The 15,972-nt window shown below is 40.5% G+C and overlaps 1 protein-coding gene and 1 long non-coding RNA gene across 5 annotated transcripts in view; one reads left to right on the top strand and one right to left on the bottom strand.

The window, feature by feature from the left end:
* M1AP (meiosis 1 associated protein) overlaps window positions 1–15,972 on the bottom strand; it is a 79,367-nt gene that overhangs the window by 14,133 nt on the left and 49,262 nt on the right. The window contains exons 5-7 of the mRNA XM_055539550.1: window positions 12,480–12,653; window positions 7,869–8,031; window positions 6,768–6,909 (exon numbers count right to left, since the gene is read on the bottom strand). Coding sequence (XP_055395525.1) covers window positions 6,768–6,909; window positions 7,869–8,031; window positions 12,480–12,653 — 479 coding nt within the window. The remainder of the gene's footprint in view (window positions 1–6,767; window positions 6,910–7,868; window positions 8,032–12,479; window positions 12,654–15,972) is intronic.
* Window positions 3,330–12,600, top strand: LOC129622826 (uncharacterized). 4 transcript variants are annotated; one of them, XR_008700147.1, is made up of 4 exons: window positions 3,362–3,401; window positions 4,083–4,136; window positions 11,147–11,294; window positions 12,469–12,591. It is a non-coding gene; the product is annotated as an uncharacterized LOC129622826 (long non-coding RNA). The 4 variants fall into 4 exon arrangements; XR_008700145.1 differs by lacking the exon at window positions 11,147–11,294 and having other exon boundaries at window positions 3,330–3,401; window positions 12,469–12,600; XR_008700146.1 differs by lacking the exons at window positions 3,362–3,401; window positions 4,083–4,136 and adding an exon at window positions 10,059–10,388.

The raw sequence follows: 15,972 nt of genomic DNA, 5'->3' as shown, positions 1-15,972 counted from the left end.
ACTAGAGCTAATCAATGAATATAGCAAAGTCACAGGATATAAAATTAATAACATAAATCTCTTGCATTCTTATACACTAACAGTGAAAAGTCAGAAAGAGAAATCCCATTCACCGTGGCAACAAAAAGAATAAAACACCTAGGAATAAACCTACCTAAAGAGACAAAAGACCTGTATGCAGAAAACTATAAGACACTGATGAAAGAAATCAAAGATGACACAAATAGATGGAGAGATACAATGTTCCTAGTCAGTATTATGAAAATGACTATACTACCCAAAGCAATCTACAGATTCAATGCAGTTTCAATCTCTATCAAACTACCAATGGTATTTTTCTAGAATTAGAACAAAAAATTTCACAATTTGTATGGAAATACAAAAGACCCTATATAGCCAAAGCAATCTTGAAAAAGAAGAATGGAGCTGGAGGAATCAACCTGCCTGACTTCAGACTATACTACAAAGCTACAGTCATTAAGACACTGGCACAAAACAGAAATATAGACCAATGGAACACTGGCATAAAAACAGATATACAGACCAATGGAACAAAATTGAAAGCCCAGAGATAAATCCATGCACTTATGGGCACCTTATCTTTAACAAAGGAGGCAAGAATATACAGTGGAGAAAAGACAGTGTCTTTGATAAGTGGTGCTGGGAAAACTAGACAGCTACATGCAAAAGAATGAAATTAGAACACTTCCTAACACCATACACAAACGTTAACTCAAAATGGATTAAAGACCTAAATATAAGATCAGAAATTATAAAACTCTTAGGGGAAAACACAGGCAGAACACTCTTTGACATAAATCACAGCAAGATCCTCTATAACTCACCTCCTAGAGTAATGGAAACAAAACCAAAAATAAACAAACAGGACCTAATTTAACTTAAAAGCCTTTGCACAGCAAAGGGAGCTATAAACAAGATGAAAAGATAACCCTCACAATGGGAGAAAATAGTAGCAAATGAAACAACTGACAAAGGATTAATCTTCAAAATATACAAGCAGCTCATTCAGTTCAATACCAGAAAAACAAACAATCCAATCAAAAAGTGGGCAGAAGACCTAGACAGACATTTCTCCTAAGAAGAAATACAGATGGCGAATAAACACATGAAACGATGCTCAACATCGCTCATTATTAGAGAAATGCAAATCAAAACTACAATGAGGAGGTATCACTTCACACGAGCTGGAATGGTTATCGTCAAAAAAATCTATAAACAGTAAGTGCTGGAGAGGGTGTGGAGAAAAGGGAACTCTCTTACACTGTTAGTGGGAATGCAAATTGATATAGCCACTATGGAGAACATTATGGAAATTCCTTAAAAAACGAGAAATAAAACTACCATATGACCCAACAATCCCACTACTGGACATATACCTTGAGGAAGTCATAATTAAAAAAGACACATGCACCCCAATGTTCATCACAGCACTATTTACAATAGGTAGGAGTGGGAGCAACCTGGATGTCCATTAACAGATGAATGGATAAAGAAGCTGTGGTACATATACACAATGGAATATTACTCAGCCATAAAAAGGAACACATTTGACTCAATTCTACCAAGGTAGATGAATCTAGAGCCTATTATACAGAGTGAAGTAAGTTCAGAAAGAGACAAATATCATATATTAATGCACATATATGGAATCTAGAAAGATGGCACTGATGAACCTAACTGCAGGGCAGCAGTGGAGATGCAGACACTGAGAAGAGACTTGTGGATGCAGTAGAGGAAGGAGAGGGTGGGACAAATTGAGAGGGTAGCATGGAAACGTATACATTACCATAGGTAAAATTAAGTAGCCAGTGAAAATTTACTGTATGATGCAGGGAGCTCAAATCTGATGCTCTGTGATAACCTACAGGGGTGGGATGGGGTAGGAGGTGGGAGGGAGGTTCAAGAGGGAGGGGACATATGTATACCTATGGCTGATTCATGATATATAGTAGAAACCAACACAATACTATAAAGCAATAATCCTCCAATTAAACAAGATAAATTAAAAAATAAAAAATTTAAATGGTATTTATGGACATTTATTGAGAACCTGCTGTGTTCCATGTACTGTTCTAATCATGGGAACTATAAAGAAAAATGAAAAGCTGCTTGTTCTCAATAAAATCATTATTGGCATAAAGTTGCTGCTGCTGCTAAGTCACTTCAGTCGTGTCCGACTCTGTGCGACCCCATAGACGGCAGCCCACCAGGCTCCCCTGTCCCTGGGATTCTCCAGGCGGGAACACTGGAGTGGGTTGCCATTTCCTCCTCCAATGCATGAAAGTGAAAAGTGAAAGGGAAGTCGCTCAGTCGTGTCCGACTCTTAGCGACCCCCTGGACTGCAGCCTACCAGGCTCCTCCGTCCATGGGATTTTCCAGGCAAGAGTACTGGAGTGGGGTGCCATCGTCTTCTCCGGGCATAAAGTACTACTTGAATTGTATTGAAAACATTCCTACCAAATAAAGAAAATGAGAAAAGAAAAAGAAAAAAAGAAAAGAAGACTGCCTGGTCTTGACTTCCAACAAAGAGAGATAGCAAAAGAAGAGTTTCTACTTTAAACCTAAATTTGAATAAGGCTGAGGAATTAGTTGGTAAAATGGGGAAGTGGTAGAAATTTCAGGAAAAGGCAACCATGTTTTCCTAGAGTCTGGGTAGTCAAATTTATATCATAGGCTTTAACCAAAATCATAGGATCATATATTTTAAAAACAAATTGAAATATACTTTTATCCAAAAAGAAACAGAATGCACAAAGTCATTCTGGTAAATACAGGCATCCAGAAAGGCCTCATTGCAGGAGCAACATCTGAGCTGAGTCCTTCAGAATGAGGTAGAATTTGAACAGATGTAGATAGGAGAAAGGAAAACATGAAAAAAAGTTCAGTGGTGGGGTGATTTTAAGTTTGTATATTAATTTGGTTGGACTGTATGATATAGGAAGGAGAATAACGGGAGGCAAGGATGGAGTTTGACTACCTAGCTAAGGAATATAGACTTTAAAATATGATTAATAGTAAGCCACAAAAATAGTTTTAAGCTGAAGAGTGGCAGGATCAGTGCTGTGTTTCAAGAAGATTAATCTGGCAGCAGTATGGAAAATGGATTGGGAAGGGGCAACACTAAAAGCGTTGAGCCAAGTTAAGCGATTACTGTAATATTAAAGGAAAGAGGGGAAGGGGAGTTGACCTAAGATAATGATAATAAGAATAGAGAGGAAAAAATACATACAATAGATGTTATGGTGTTAGAGCAGGCAAGACATAAGTAATCAGGTGGCATTAGGGGAATGCTTTAAGAAGATTAACCTGACTTAAAGAACAGAGCAAATTAGGAGTGGCAGACTGGACATAGGGAAGCAAATTAGGAGTTTATTGAAGAAGTAAGTCTTGGTGAGAACAAGCAGTGGGAAGGGGAAGGGAAGAACAGTTACAACTCATGAGAAAAAATTTGATATGACTTAGGAATGAAATGGGTGTAAAGGGTGAGAAGGCGGAAAGTGACTGAGGTTTCAAGCCTGGGTGAGTAGACAGTGGTGGTGCTGCTATTAACAGAAAGACAGAAGTTAGAATGAGAAGTTAGCTGGAGGGGAAACAACAAAGTGAGAAACAGAAGTAAAAAAAAAGAAGTCAAAAGATTTACATGGGGAGCCTATGACATCAGATTTTGAAAGAACATATGAGGAGGGAGGAGGGAGGAGGGTTCAGGATGGGGAACACATGTATACCTGTGGCGGATTCACTTTGATATTTGGCAAAACTAATACAGTTATGTAAAGTTTAAAAATAAAATAAAATTAAAAAAAAAAAAGAACATATGAAAGAGGTGTGAGAAAGAAGTGCTGAGAACTTGTAAAAATAGGATCAGGAAGGTTAAAACTCTAAACAAGTCTTGTCACATAGTAGGGACTCAAAAATATTTGGTGTTGAATGAATGAACAGAAGCTTGTGAATTTTTCCCTCCATAATACACTGCCTTTCAGGCTTTTTGCTGCTTGGAGTTGCCACGTGAGAAGCAAGAAGGGAGAGCCATTCAAACACTATTTTGCTTCTTTCCTTTCTAGAAGAGGAGCGTGGTCTTTGATCTGATGGAGTGGAGCACAAGAAGCACAACATGGGTAAGGAACTAAGTACCTACTACCAGTTTAAGTGAATTCAAATCCAGTGAAGTACAGAGGCACGGGGTGTTAAGTGAGGGGAGAAGGATTAGCTTTGGTGCTGTAGTCTGTGTTTATCTGGCTACACTGGTAGCAGAAACTTAGCCAAGGAGTTAAAAGTATGACACATATGTTTAAAAAGTACGTAGTCAGCAGAACTACATTCAAATTCTGACTATATCACTTCAGTAGCTGTGTGACCTTTGGTAAGTCACTTGATCTCATCAGTCTTCTCTATCTGTAAAAATAGGGATAGCAATCTATCTCATGGAATTACTGTGAGGATTAAATGAGTTAAGATATGCAAAGCACTTGGTTAAGTGACTGGCTCTTATTATAATAAGTGCTACCAAAAATGGGTATCTGCTAGACCATGGGAGAGGAGTGATAAAGAAGAGGTCTCTTTGGCCTCTACAACTATACCTGGCACACGGTGCTCAATAAATGCACGCTTAGTTGCTCAGTCCTGTCCGACTCTTTGCAACCTCAAGGACTGTAGCCTGCCAGGCGCCTCTGTCTATGGGATTCTCCAGGCAAGAATACTGGAGTGGGTTGCCATTTCCTACTCTAGGGCATCTTCCCAACCCAGGGATCAAGCCCGAATCTTCTATGTCTTCTGTATTGGCTGGTGGATTCTTTACCACTGAACCACCTGGGAAGCGCTCAATAAATATTTGTTGAACGAATAAATATGGATTCTCACATCCCAAGTTCAGAGGCAGAGACTCTAATCTCATGTAATGTAAGCCAGGATGGGAAAGAATAGTCTTTCCCATCCTTACTATAAACTATTATTGCTACATAATACCTCATTGCTTGGGTGAATTGTTGTTCTTCTAACCTTTCCCCTATTTCAATTTAACCATTCCTCTATTTAGGACATTAAAGTTGTTTCCAGTTTTTTACCATTGTAAATAACACTGAGATAAACATGACCATACTTATGGTCATACTTTTCTCTCTTTTCTCACTGTTTTCTTGGGCTATATTCCTGGTAGTGGAATTAAAGTGTTGAGGGTTACCACTTTTCAGAAAATTTATACTCCCTCTATCAGTGTATTAAAATGCAAATGTCTGTTTAAGATATCATGTTCAAAAGAATGTATTGCAGCCCCTTGAGAGAAATTTCTCCCCAGTAGATCTCCAAGATCCTGAGGAATCAGGTAGAGTATAGTACACTGAGCAGTTGGGCTTTAACAGTCAGGAGGTATCTATTGCTTCTGCTCTGCAAAGATAGGAGATGGGTGTTCGTCAGATAGGAAACAGGAACTTAGTGGGTGGACCCAAAAGGGAGTGTGGGCTTTGAAACAGGAAAAAAGAAGTCTGCTTCTGATAGTGAAAGAGACACATTATTGTGTTGTCTTGATCTCCCATATCCTACTGGGTCAAACTGTTATTCTGTAGCCACTAAGCAGTTATACTCAACCCTGAATTGCATTTACAGTTTTTTCATTTTGCTTTCTCAGTGTTGTATTACTGTTTCATGTGTATGATCGTTTTAGATTTTTCATTTCAGGAAATGGTAAACCAGAACCCAGGCAGTTATTTGATACTTTCCTCTTTCTCTCTCCCTATATCCAATCCTTCACAAGTTCTCTTTCTCTAAAATACTGCTTTAATTGGTTTACTTTTCTCATCTTGACTTCAATATCCAATCCCAAGCCAAAATCGTCTCTAGCCTAGACTACTTCAGCGCCCTCCTACCTTATTTTCTTGTTTTCATTTTTGCTTTGGAAAGTTCATTTCTAAATTTTGGTAAAATTAATCATTTAAACATTTAAATAGATGATGTCATTTCTAATGATTTCTTTCTGTACATAAAGTCCCACGTTCTCAGTTTGGGCTACAAATCCTGGTATGATTTTTACCCTGCTCACTTTTAGCTTCTCACCTTTTGGCTCTCTCTATTCTTGCTCATTTTGTTTCAGTCACAATGATCATTCCATTCTTGATTTGAGGATCATCTCTTTATGGCCTTTGGGTCTTTTCACATGCATTTCTCTGCACCTGGAATGGTCTTCCGGCCACCCTTCACCTAGCTAATTCCTTCATCTGGCAGATCTCAGTTTAATCGTCACTTTCATAGAGAGGCTATATTATAGCAAGTCCTTATTTTCCTTCACAAACTTCTCACAATTAAGAATATACATATTTAATTATGTCTCTTTCATTAGAAAGTTTTTTGAGACCACAGATAATGTCTACCATAATAGATTGAATATCTCGGACTTAGCACAATTTCTAGCATAGACTATGTGTTCTTCATTGAAATAAACCATACTATCCAGCATAGTGATAGGAAGAAAATAGGGTTTAAGATATAGTTACTTAAGGACAATTTCCTGTTGCCATTAAAATGTAAAATCAAGGATTTTCAAGTGTAGTGTCATATAACAGAATTCAGGAATTATTCTCTATAGCATGAAACTAACAAAGGCAAGTCATACTTAATCCATATTTCAAAGTATGTCCAGTTTTTCTCTATCCTCTGGAAGACTGGGACAGATTTGGGATCAGGGCAGGATTAAATTAGCTGCTTCCCTCTGGTGGGTACTTTAGCACTCGTCATCACCTGGTGACATAGGCACTCACCAGTAGGCCGTGACACAAAGCATGGAAATGCTGCTGATTTGTTTCCAGCTCATCCCATTCCAGCCGCCAACAGCTTGTGGGTCTGAGGATGAAGGGGAGTCCATATGTCAATGATTCGCAGACCCCACTGGATTTTAGAGCCCTGGGAAGAGACAATGGAAGTGTGAGGCTCCTTCGTGATATCCAGAACCTTGACCCAGATCCACTTATATTTAGCTTAAGTCTAAGACTCTATTGTGAAATCCTTTAGGTTAGGGCACTAAAGGATAGGTACCTTAGGATGTACCTATCAGGGTATATGTCACACAGCAGAGTCTCAAAGTCTCTCAATGAATGAATGCAGCACCTATTCTGAGACCTCAAGACTCTGATGGGTATTTCCTCTCCTGAGCTTACTCTGTCCCATTCATTCCTGCTGCAGCAACCACATTATACAACAGTATGCTAATGATCTGCATCCCAGACCTGGTTCTTCTGTGGCAAGATGCTGACTGAAGACACAGTTAAGAAGAGACTGTGTTTAAGCAGTTTCCCCAGCAGCATCCATGGGCCCAAGTCCATAGACAAGCTTACTCAGATACCTGTACATGGGCACTGTGATAGAACTAGGAAGCAGTAAAAGTGGTCTTTGCCATCATTCCTAATTCAGCGCTGGAACTGATTCTCTCGGAAACAAGAATTCTAGTACTTAAAGAAATGGAAAGGTGGGGTAGATCCTAGGTGCCACTCATTCCTTGACGATCAGACCTCTGTCCTGATGTCTAAACATAGTAGGTGTTTAATAAACATTTGCTGAATGGATAAACATCGTTCTGTTTATCTTTTTTTCCTCTGCATTCTCAGAGACTTTCTGGATTTCCAGTCTTCATCCAGACTTTAGAATATTCTACTGAGACATATTTTTCACTGTCTCCTCATTCATCTCCACATATTGAGCAGCCTGACCTTGCTATTTCATGCCCACACCTGTAGTTGCTACTCTGGAATTGAGCCCCTGCTGCCTGACACTTGGGGATGCCCATGCCCTCCCTCTATCTTAGTCTTCCTAGCTGGAACCACGCAAATATTTGCATGGATTAGGGAGGCTCTCTTGGACCATACTTGATCACCCGGAGCTTGTAAAAAGAGGCTGGTGACTGGGAAACCATCTGGTAGAGGGTGCTGAAGTCTCCTTTGGGGTCATCCATCCTCAAGGAGCCATCAGCTGTTCCAGGGAGTAGGGATGGGCTGAGAAGTCGTTCTTGGAGATCACATTTCAGGCACACTGCAATAAAAATGGCATTTGGGGAGGGATTGTTTGTCACAAGTTACCTCAGGCTATATGATTAAGAGAGATCATCTGCCACCCATTCCGCGTCCACCAGGCAAGTAAGGGTTGGGAGGCAGGGAAGTGGACAGAGGAGCAGGTCTGAAATAATATTGCTCTACATAACAGGTAACTTTATTTTCTGGGTGTGACATGATTTTTTTTCTTGTTTTACTTCTGGGCTGGCTGAGCAGTTTCCTCATAGTGAGAGATCTGGCTTGTGATTGAGTCCGAGACGAATGTGTGTCTGCTGTGGAGGAGGCAGTTAACACTGCAATATGCAGGGCCTTTTGGCAATCAGAGAAGGAAATGTTGCCCCTCCTGCTTCCCTGTGGCTAAGCTTTGGCAAGACTGCAGGTCAGATGAAGGAAGAGCAGGAAAGCAGAAGTCAGGCAGTCAGCTGACAGCTACTGCTTCTCTGTGAGCTCTTCCAGGACACTCGAGGGAGGGGGAGGACTAAGTTCCTGAAACGGTTTATTTTATAATTCCCCAAGTGAATAGAACCTTTTGGACCTTGCAACATCACTATGGCAACATACAACAGTTCTGAGGCTGTTTCAACTATGTATAGGTTATTCATGGAGGTTTTTTATGCTTCTGTAAGCTTCTTCTCCAGCAGGCATATTCACATGTCACAGTGTACAATGTTCTTTTGCTCTGGATTTGAATCCTTGATATTATGAAGGTTTTAAATGAAATATATATTGGGTTTAAGTATTGTTAACAAACTATGAATATATGAGTGTTCTGTACTTGTGAGAAGGTTAGCTGTTGATGTCAGTGATTTATGAAATGACTGAAGTACCTGCAACATGAGGTAAAAACAAAAGTAGAAATAATGTAGAAAGAATAGGTCTAGCTGGGCCTGGCAACCAGACCTGGACATCATTTCTGGATGAGAGAGCTCTTGGCCAGGTGTGTCCCAGAGCCCAGGAAATCATTAGGAGGGACTCTGCCTAGGACTCCTGCTACTGCTAAGTTGCTTCAGTCGTGTCCAACTCTGCGACCCCATAGATGGCCTCCTACTAGGCTCCCCCGTCCCTGGGATTCTTCAGGCAAGAACACTGGAGTGGGTTGCCATTTCCTCCTTCAATGCATGAAAGGGAAAAGTGAAAGGGAAGTCGCTCAGTCGTGTCCGACTCTTAGCGACCCCATGGACTGCAGCCCACCAGGCTCCTCCGTCCATGGGATTTTCCAGGCCAGAGTGCTAGAGTGGGGTGCCATTGCCTTCTCCGGCCTAGGACTCCAGCTTCCCCTTACTTCCTCTGTGCCTGACTGCTTCATTGTTGGGTCCTTGGGTTTTAGGATTAGACAGCTGTGCTCTTCTGGCTGAGGCTCTTGACTTTGGCTGCAGTAAGAATCACCTAGTGAGCTTGTAAAAGGTACGGATGTCTGGCCCCTACCTCACACCAGCAAAACTGGGATCTCTGGGGCTAGAGCTGATATTGGTATTTTTAAAAGTTCCTCATTTGATTCTTACTGTAGCCAGGGATGAGAACTAATGGAACTGTAGTCTCAGCAATGTTCCAAACCTGGGAAAGATGTTTTAGCAGGGTTTGAGTCTAGAACCAGATATGCTTCTCATCACTCAGACCCAGGTGCAGAGACGGCAGAGACCAAGAATGAGAAAAGAAGTTCATCCGAGGCAGATTATGCTCTGTCAGAAAGAGGCCTCTGAGGAAGCATCTAGGGAGAGGGTGAAGGACCCGAGGTGGCTACGGAAGCAGGTAGTGTTGGGTGGAGAACCTTGTAAAGAGAAGTCAGAGTGAACATCTGAAGAGCAGTCCTCAAAAGATTATATATTTAGGAGAGCTTAGGGTTTTAAATAGCTTTTTTTTTTTTCCCTTAGGGAAACACATTTCTAGAAATTCACATAAAGAGCAATGCATCAGTTTTGTGAACAATGGATAACTATAATATGGTCTTTATTGCGCTTGTTTAAACTCTCATGTGGGTCATACCCACCCCAGGAGAGGCCTACCTTCTTTGGACATCATTCCAACTTGTGCATGAGCATCTGGATTCCAGTGAAGATGTTTTCAGCAGTTCTACCACCATCCTAGATCTGAGTTCTACCACCCACCCTGAAGACCTGTGGATTTCCAAAAAATAACTGCAGATGGAGATAAACATTCTGGGTCTGACCCTGGTGTTGAAAGCCACGGGAAAAGAGAGGGCAAAGCAGAGAATTCTCAATATTACCATGGGCAAATGCCATGCGGCAGCAGAAGAAAGGCTGGTTGCAGGAGATCCTGGCTCTGGATGGCCCTAGCCCTCCTATTGAGAGAAGTGCCCAGCAGGATGCAGGTTGCATGGTAGGTAAGCGCCCAGGCTCTGGAGGTGACAGACCAGGGTTTGATGAATATCCTTTGGGCTGAGAGTAATCAAATGTATAAAATACAGATTTCTAATCCTAAGAGTTAAGAATGGGATTCGGAGTTGCCTGGCTTCAGATTTTGGCTTAGCTATTAATTTTCTGTGCAGCCCTGGGGAAATATTTAATTCCTCTGAGTGTCAGTTTTCTCATCTGTAAACAGGGATAATATTATATTTATGATTTTAAGACACATTTTTTTTTCACTTACTAGTGTCTCTGTATGGAGAAGGCAATGGCACCCCACTCCAGTACTCTTGCCTGGAAAATCCCATGGATGGAGGAGCCTGGAAGGCTGCAGTCCGTGGGGTCGCAGAGAGTCGGACACGACTGAGCAACTTCACTTTCACTTTTCACTTTCATGCATTGGAGAAGGAAATGGCAACCCACTCCAGTGTTCTTGCCTGGAGAACCCCAGGGATGGCAGAGCCTGGTGGGCTGCCGTCTATGGGGTCACACAGAGTCGGACACGACTGAAGTGACTTAGCAGCAGTGTCTCTGTATATGTCTTACAATCACCATGGACCAGGCAGACACTCTTAACCCTTACTTACTACTCTAACCTAAGAGAACTCTCTCAGTAAGAATAAAATAATATTTCTAAGTGATAAAAAGCAATGTGTCACATTTAATTGGAATTGTTTCTCTTTCTTGGTGGTACATAAAATAATGGATTGTCTTATAATTGACACCGTCTAGGCTTCCCTGGTAACTCAGACGGTGAAGAATCTGCCTGCAATGCAGGAGACCCAGGTTTTATCCCTGGGTTGGGAAGATCCCCTGGAGAAGAGAATGGCAACCCACTCCAGTATTCTTGCCTGGAGAATCCCACGGACAGAGGAGCCTGGTAAGCAACAGCTCATGCGGTTGCAAAGAGTCGGACACGACTGAGGTGACTAACACTTTCACTTTGAGATTCAATGGCATGTGATAACAGTACCTGCATCATGTTGTTGTTATGAAGATGAAATAGGATAATGCAGGGAAAGGAGTTAACACTGTTGGGAAAAAATAGATAAGAAGTGAGCAATTGGTCTTGGGCAAAGCAGGTGGAATGGAGGCCTTGGGAAGATTTTACACACAAAGGAAAGACAGTAAAATCAAGAGAAGTTGTTAACGGCATCGCAGGCCCTAGACTGAAATGGGGGGGAAGGGGAGATATATTAAGAACCCAATGGCTATCTCTATAAAGAAAGGACCAAGGTGTATCCTCCCCTTTGGGGACAGAAGTCGGTATATCTATTTTTCTCATTAAGCACACACTCCTAAAGGGGAAGACACAATTTAGTCTTTTCCCTTTGAAGCTGTGGCTGACTATACTGATGGGTCCATTTGCAGGCCCTGCCACCCAGGTCTTAGGCCCACCTTCAAAGGGGATGGAGACTAGAAATGGCTTTATCCCTACAATCTAGTGGGACCTGAATTAGGTATCACTGCCGACTGGAACAGTATCCAGGACCTTGCTGGCATGCCTACAACACTGGATTGACCTCTTGGTTTCCACAATTGCCAGAACATACTTTGTTAACATCATCTAGGGCCACTAGTTGAACTCCCTGGGGCTTGTTCTGTAGTTGCTTTAGTTCCCCTCAATTTGGCGTCTTTCTATTGAGAAGATCTCTATTTAATCATTTAGTTTTGGTTCTTTTCCTCTCCTTATGGGCCCTATTCATGTTATTGAGGTACCAGCTTACCTGAAATTATGTCAATAATATCTGCCACATCAAAAATGAAAACTTGAGAAAATATATGATTCATTGTTCTCTCATGTAGTGTAGCTGATGCCCTATTATTGAGGTGTTTAAGTCCCTACACTGAAACTAACTGGCTCTTGCTGTCTGGGTTTAATCAGGTTCAGTTTCCTAATTGAAAATTAGAAGTTTAGAAATTCTCATGCTGACACTGGACAGCCTCATCCACTCCTCCTCCAGTCCCTAAACCTCAACTAGTCTGTATTCTGATGACTCTCCAATCCTAATTCTAGACTAGGATAATCACTGTCTATGTAATATATCTTTTAGGGAGACTGTACTTGAATCATCTCTGGTTCTGGAAATGTTGCTGATACTTCGTGAAGGAAGAAGAAGGTGAACATGTTCTTGATCTGTTCCACTATTATGCAGCCAGGCTTTGAAGAAAATCTCCATGCTGACAATATCACTGTCTATAGTCTGAAGATCAATGTCAGTTGCCAGGATAGAACTCTCTGCAGAAGAAAGGGAAACGGTAGTTACAATGTTTAATTCTTTAGTTACAAATTTTGAAAAATATAAAATATTAAAAGCACCCATTTGTGAACCTGTCAATTCTACCTCTAGATATCTAGCCTAGAGACATTCTTGGATCATACTCAAAGAGACATATGCAAAGATGTTCAGCACAGCATTGTTGCAAAAACAAATAATCAAAGCCCCAAACAGAAAGCTATTCAAATGCCCATCAATAGGGAAATATTTAAATAAATTATGGCATAGACTATGGAGTATTATGCGGCTGTTAACAAAGTTAAATGTACTGACATGGAAAGCTAGGAGAGAGTGAATAAAGAAAGTTCTAGAGCAGAGTATAGTGTGACTCATTTATATAAAAATAAAAGTTAGCCTAAGTACATACATATGTATGGAAATGCCTTTTACAGAGCTCTGGAAGTCTACTATTAAATTGTTAATAGTGGACAGGAGTAGAAATGGGGCAGAATTCTGAGATACATTCACTTTATATTATTCATACTTCTATACATTTGAATTTTATTGTATTTATGTATTTTATGTATTAAAAAATTTTTGGAATACAAAAACAGCCAAAAATAATATACCAATTCAAGTTCAGTTCAGTTCAGTCACTCAGTCATGTGCGACTCTTTGTGACCCTATGGATCTCAGCACAGCGGGCGTCCCTGTCCATCACCAACTCCCGGAGTTTGCTCAAACTCATGTCTATTGAGTCAGTGATGCCATCCAACCATCTCATCCTCTGTCATTCCCTTCTCCTCCTGCCTTCAATCTTTCCCAGCATCAAGGTCTTTTCCAGTGAGTCAGTTCTTAGCATCAGGTGGCCAAAATATTGGAGCTTCAGCTTCAGTATGAGTCATTCCAGTGAATATTCAGGACTGATTTCCCTCAGGATGGACTGGTTGGATCTCCTTGCAGTCCAAGAGACTCTTAAGAGTCTTCTCTAATACCACAGTTCAAAAGCATCAATTCTCCAGCACTCAGCTTTCTTTATGGTCCAACTCTCATATCCACAATGCAAGTTAAATAGTTAGTTAATGAGGTCTTCAATTTTATGTTATTGTTTCACAATGAAAATGTATTCAATTATTTCCTCTGTTACAAAACATAAATTTTAAAAAGACTAAAAGAGAAAAGATGAATTATAAGCTCCACCTTCTGATACAGAATTATACAAGTTTGCCATTGGTGTATCTCACAAGTGTGATTAGCAGCCAAAAAGACAGGGATGGTCTGGTGGAGTGTGATTTGATTCCCAATCTGAATGAATGGGACTAGGTAGGCGGGGTGATGAGACTTTAATGGTCTATTTCCTTCTTTAGGCAACACTAGCTCAGGAATTGGAATCTGGATCTGGACATAAAGTTTGTCAGTAGAAGCCAAATATAAGGTGACAGAGGAAGCACAGAGAGAGGAAATGAGACAAGAGCTGGAAAGAAACTGAAGAGGAACCTGGCTTTTTTTGCCTTACCATGAGGGACTCTCAGAAATACTTTTACAAAGGGCCTAAGAAAAGTCAGTCGCTCCAATGAATTAACTTCTATGTATGACTCATGGACCCCAAGGAGAACTCTGGTTTATTTCTAGAACGACATTCCTGAGGACAAGTCTGCAGAGGTGGCAGACTCTCCACACGGAACAAAGGGCTTCAGTCCAACGTGTTGGCACCAACACAGGGAAAGTGTGGTGAGACTTAAGTGACTTCATGTCATATTTATCGACTTATTATGTGGCTGAAAACGGGCACCAAATGCATTTCTCTTTGACCCAGTATAATTAAAACTTTACCACTGGTTACGCTCGCCTTCTGAGGTGGACCATATTCTGCCTATGGGATGTGAATCTCTCTAAATAAACTTGCTTTCACTTAAAAAAAAAACAACTTCTACCATCTTCTGTGAATAGTTATGAGGATTCATTAGCTAATGAAGTCATTCCATCAGCAATAATATTAATTATGTACTACATAGAAGGTGAAATACTATATAAAGATATATGATACTCTTTACCTTAATGAGTTTATAAAGCAACATTATTCTTGACCATTTCTCCTTAAACTCTCATCTACTCCATTATGTTTTCAGGTACTACAGTGATAAATATGAAGTCATCATCAAATAAATGCTCCTCATAAGTGAGGAGAAATGTTCTTTTTAATAACGGGAAATTTATTGTGTCATAGGAAAAACAAGAAGTAATTTTTCTGAGTCTGGACTTCAACTTGAGTAATAAGTAGGGAAATGACTGAACAGCTTCTCTTCAAAGAAGCAAAACAGTTATTAAAGTATAAGGAGGCAGATATAGAACTAAATAAACGAAGTAGAAAAAAGGACCTCAAAAAGTAGAGCAGATGATACTGCTTTGAGTTCAAACAACAGAATTTTGAAGAAGACAAGTGTTTCTTTTTTTCTCCCCAGTGAAATGGTAAAAGATTAGAAAATTCCTACCATGGGTATGGGGACAGAGCAAAGTATCTCCCCATTAAGAATCTGGAAATAAGAAAAATAGGGGTTTCCTCAGATAGTTAAAAAATAAAGTCAATACAGAGTGATGAGGTCAATGAAAAACAGTCACTTTAAAAAGAATGGCTTATAGACCAAAGCAAGATTTGGCTGGAGCCTATGGATGGTATGGGCTCATCCAAGGAATGAATGATCCATTAGAAGGAGAGAGGGTTGACCAGAAATGGAGCACAGAGAAAGGGAGGAACAGCGGCAGATGCTGGCCTCGATCAGCCAAGCATAGCTCAGAGGAGAGGGCGTGCTAGCTCAGTGAGGAGCCCCAGCGGCAGGAAGCCAGGATGTATCTGTTAAGCTTCTGCTCTTCTTGGAGGTTATAGTGGTTATGGCTCTTCCTTTAAAATATTCTGGCCAACAACTTTAGTCTTGAGCTTGATCAGGTGAGTCTATCTTTGAGAGGATGTTGATAAGATCAACTTTCTGACCCTGTAAAGCTGAAGAAGCAAGTCTGAAACATGGCACCTCTGAAGGAAAATGCCAGTCTTTCCTTGCAGACACACCATCAATGTTGCTAAGTTCTTTCCAACTTCTTTTTGTTTTGTAATTGAAAGTTTGTACCTTTTACTCTCCCTTAGCTATTTCTCTGCTCTCCTTACTATACTTCCTGTTTATTCCCTATATCTACACTTCTGTTTCTGTTTAGTTATGTTTGTTCATTTGTTTTGTTGTTTAGATTCCATATATAAGTGAAATCTGAAAGTATTTGTCTTTCTCATTTCACTTAGAATAATAGCTTCTAGGTCCACCCACGTTGCTGCAAATGGCAAGATTGACT

The sequence above is a fragment of the Bubalus kerabau genome, chromosome 11 (assembly GCF_029407905.1).
Source record: "Bubalus kerabau isolate K-KA32 ecotype Philippines breed swamp buffalo chromosome 11, PCC_UOA_SB_1v2, whole genome shotgun sequence".
Taxonomy (NCBI): Eukaryota; Metazoa; Chordata; class Mammalia; order Artiodactyla; family Bovidae; genus Bubalus; species Bubalus kerabau.
This window is presented reverse-complemented; position numbering and strand designations above follow the sequence as displayed.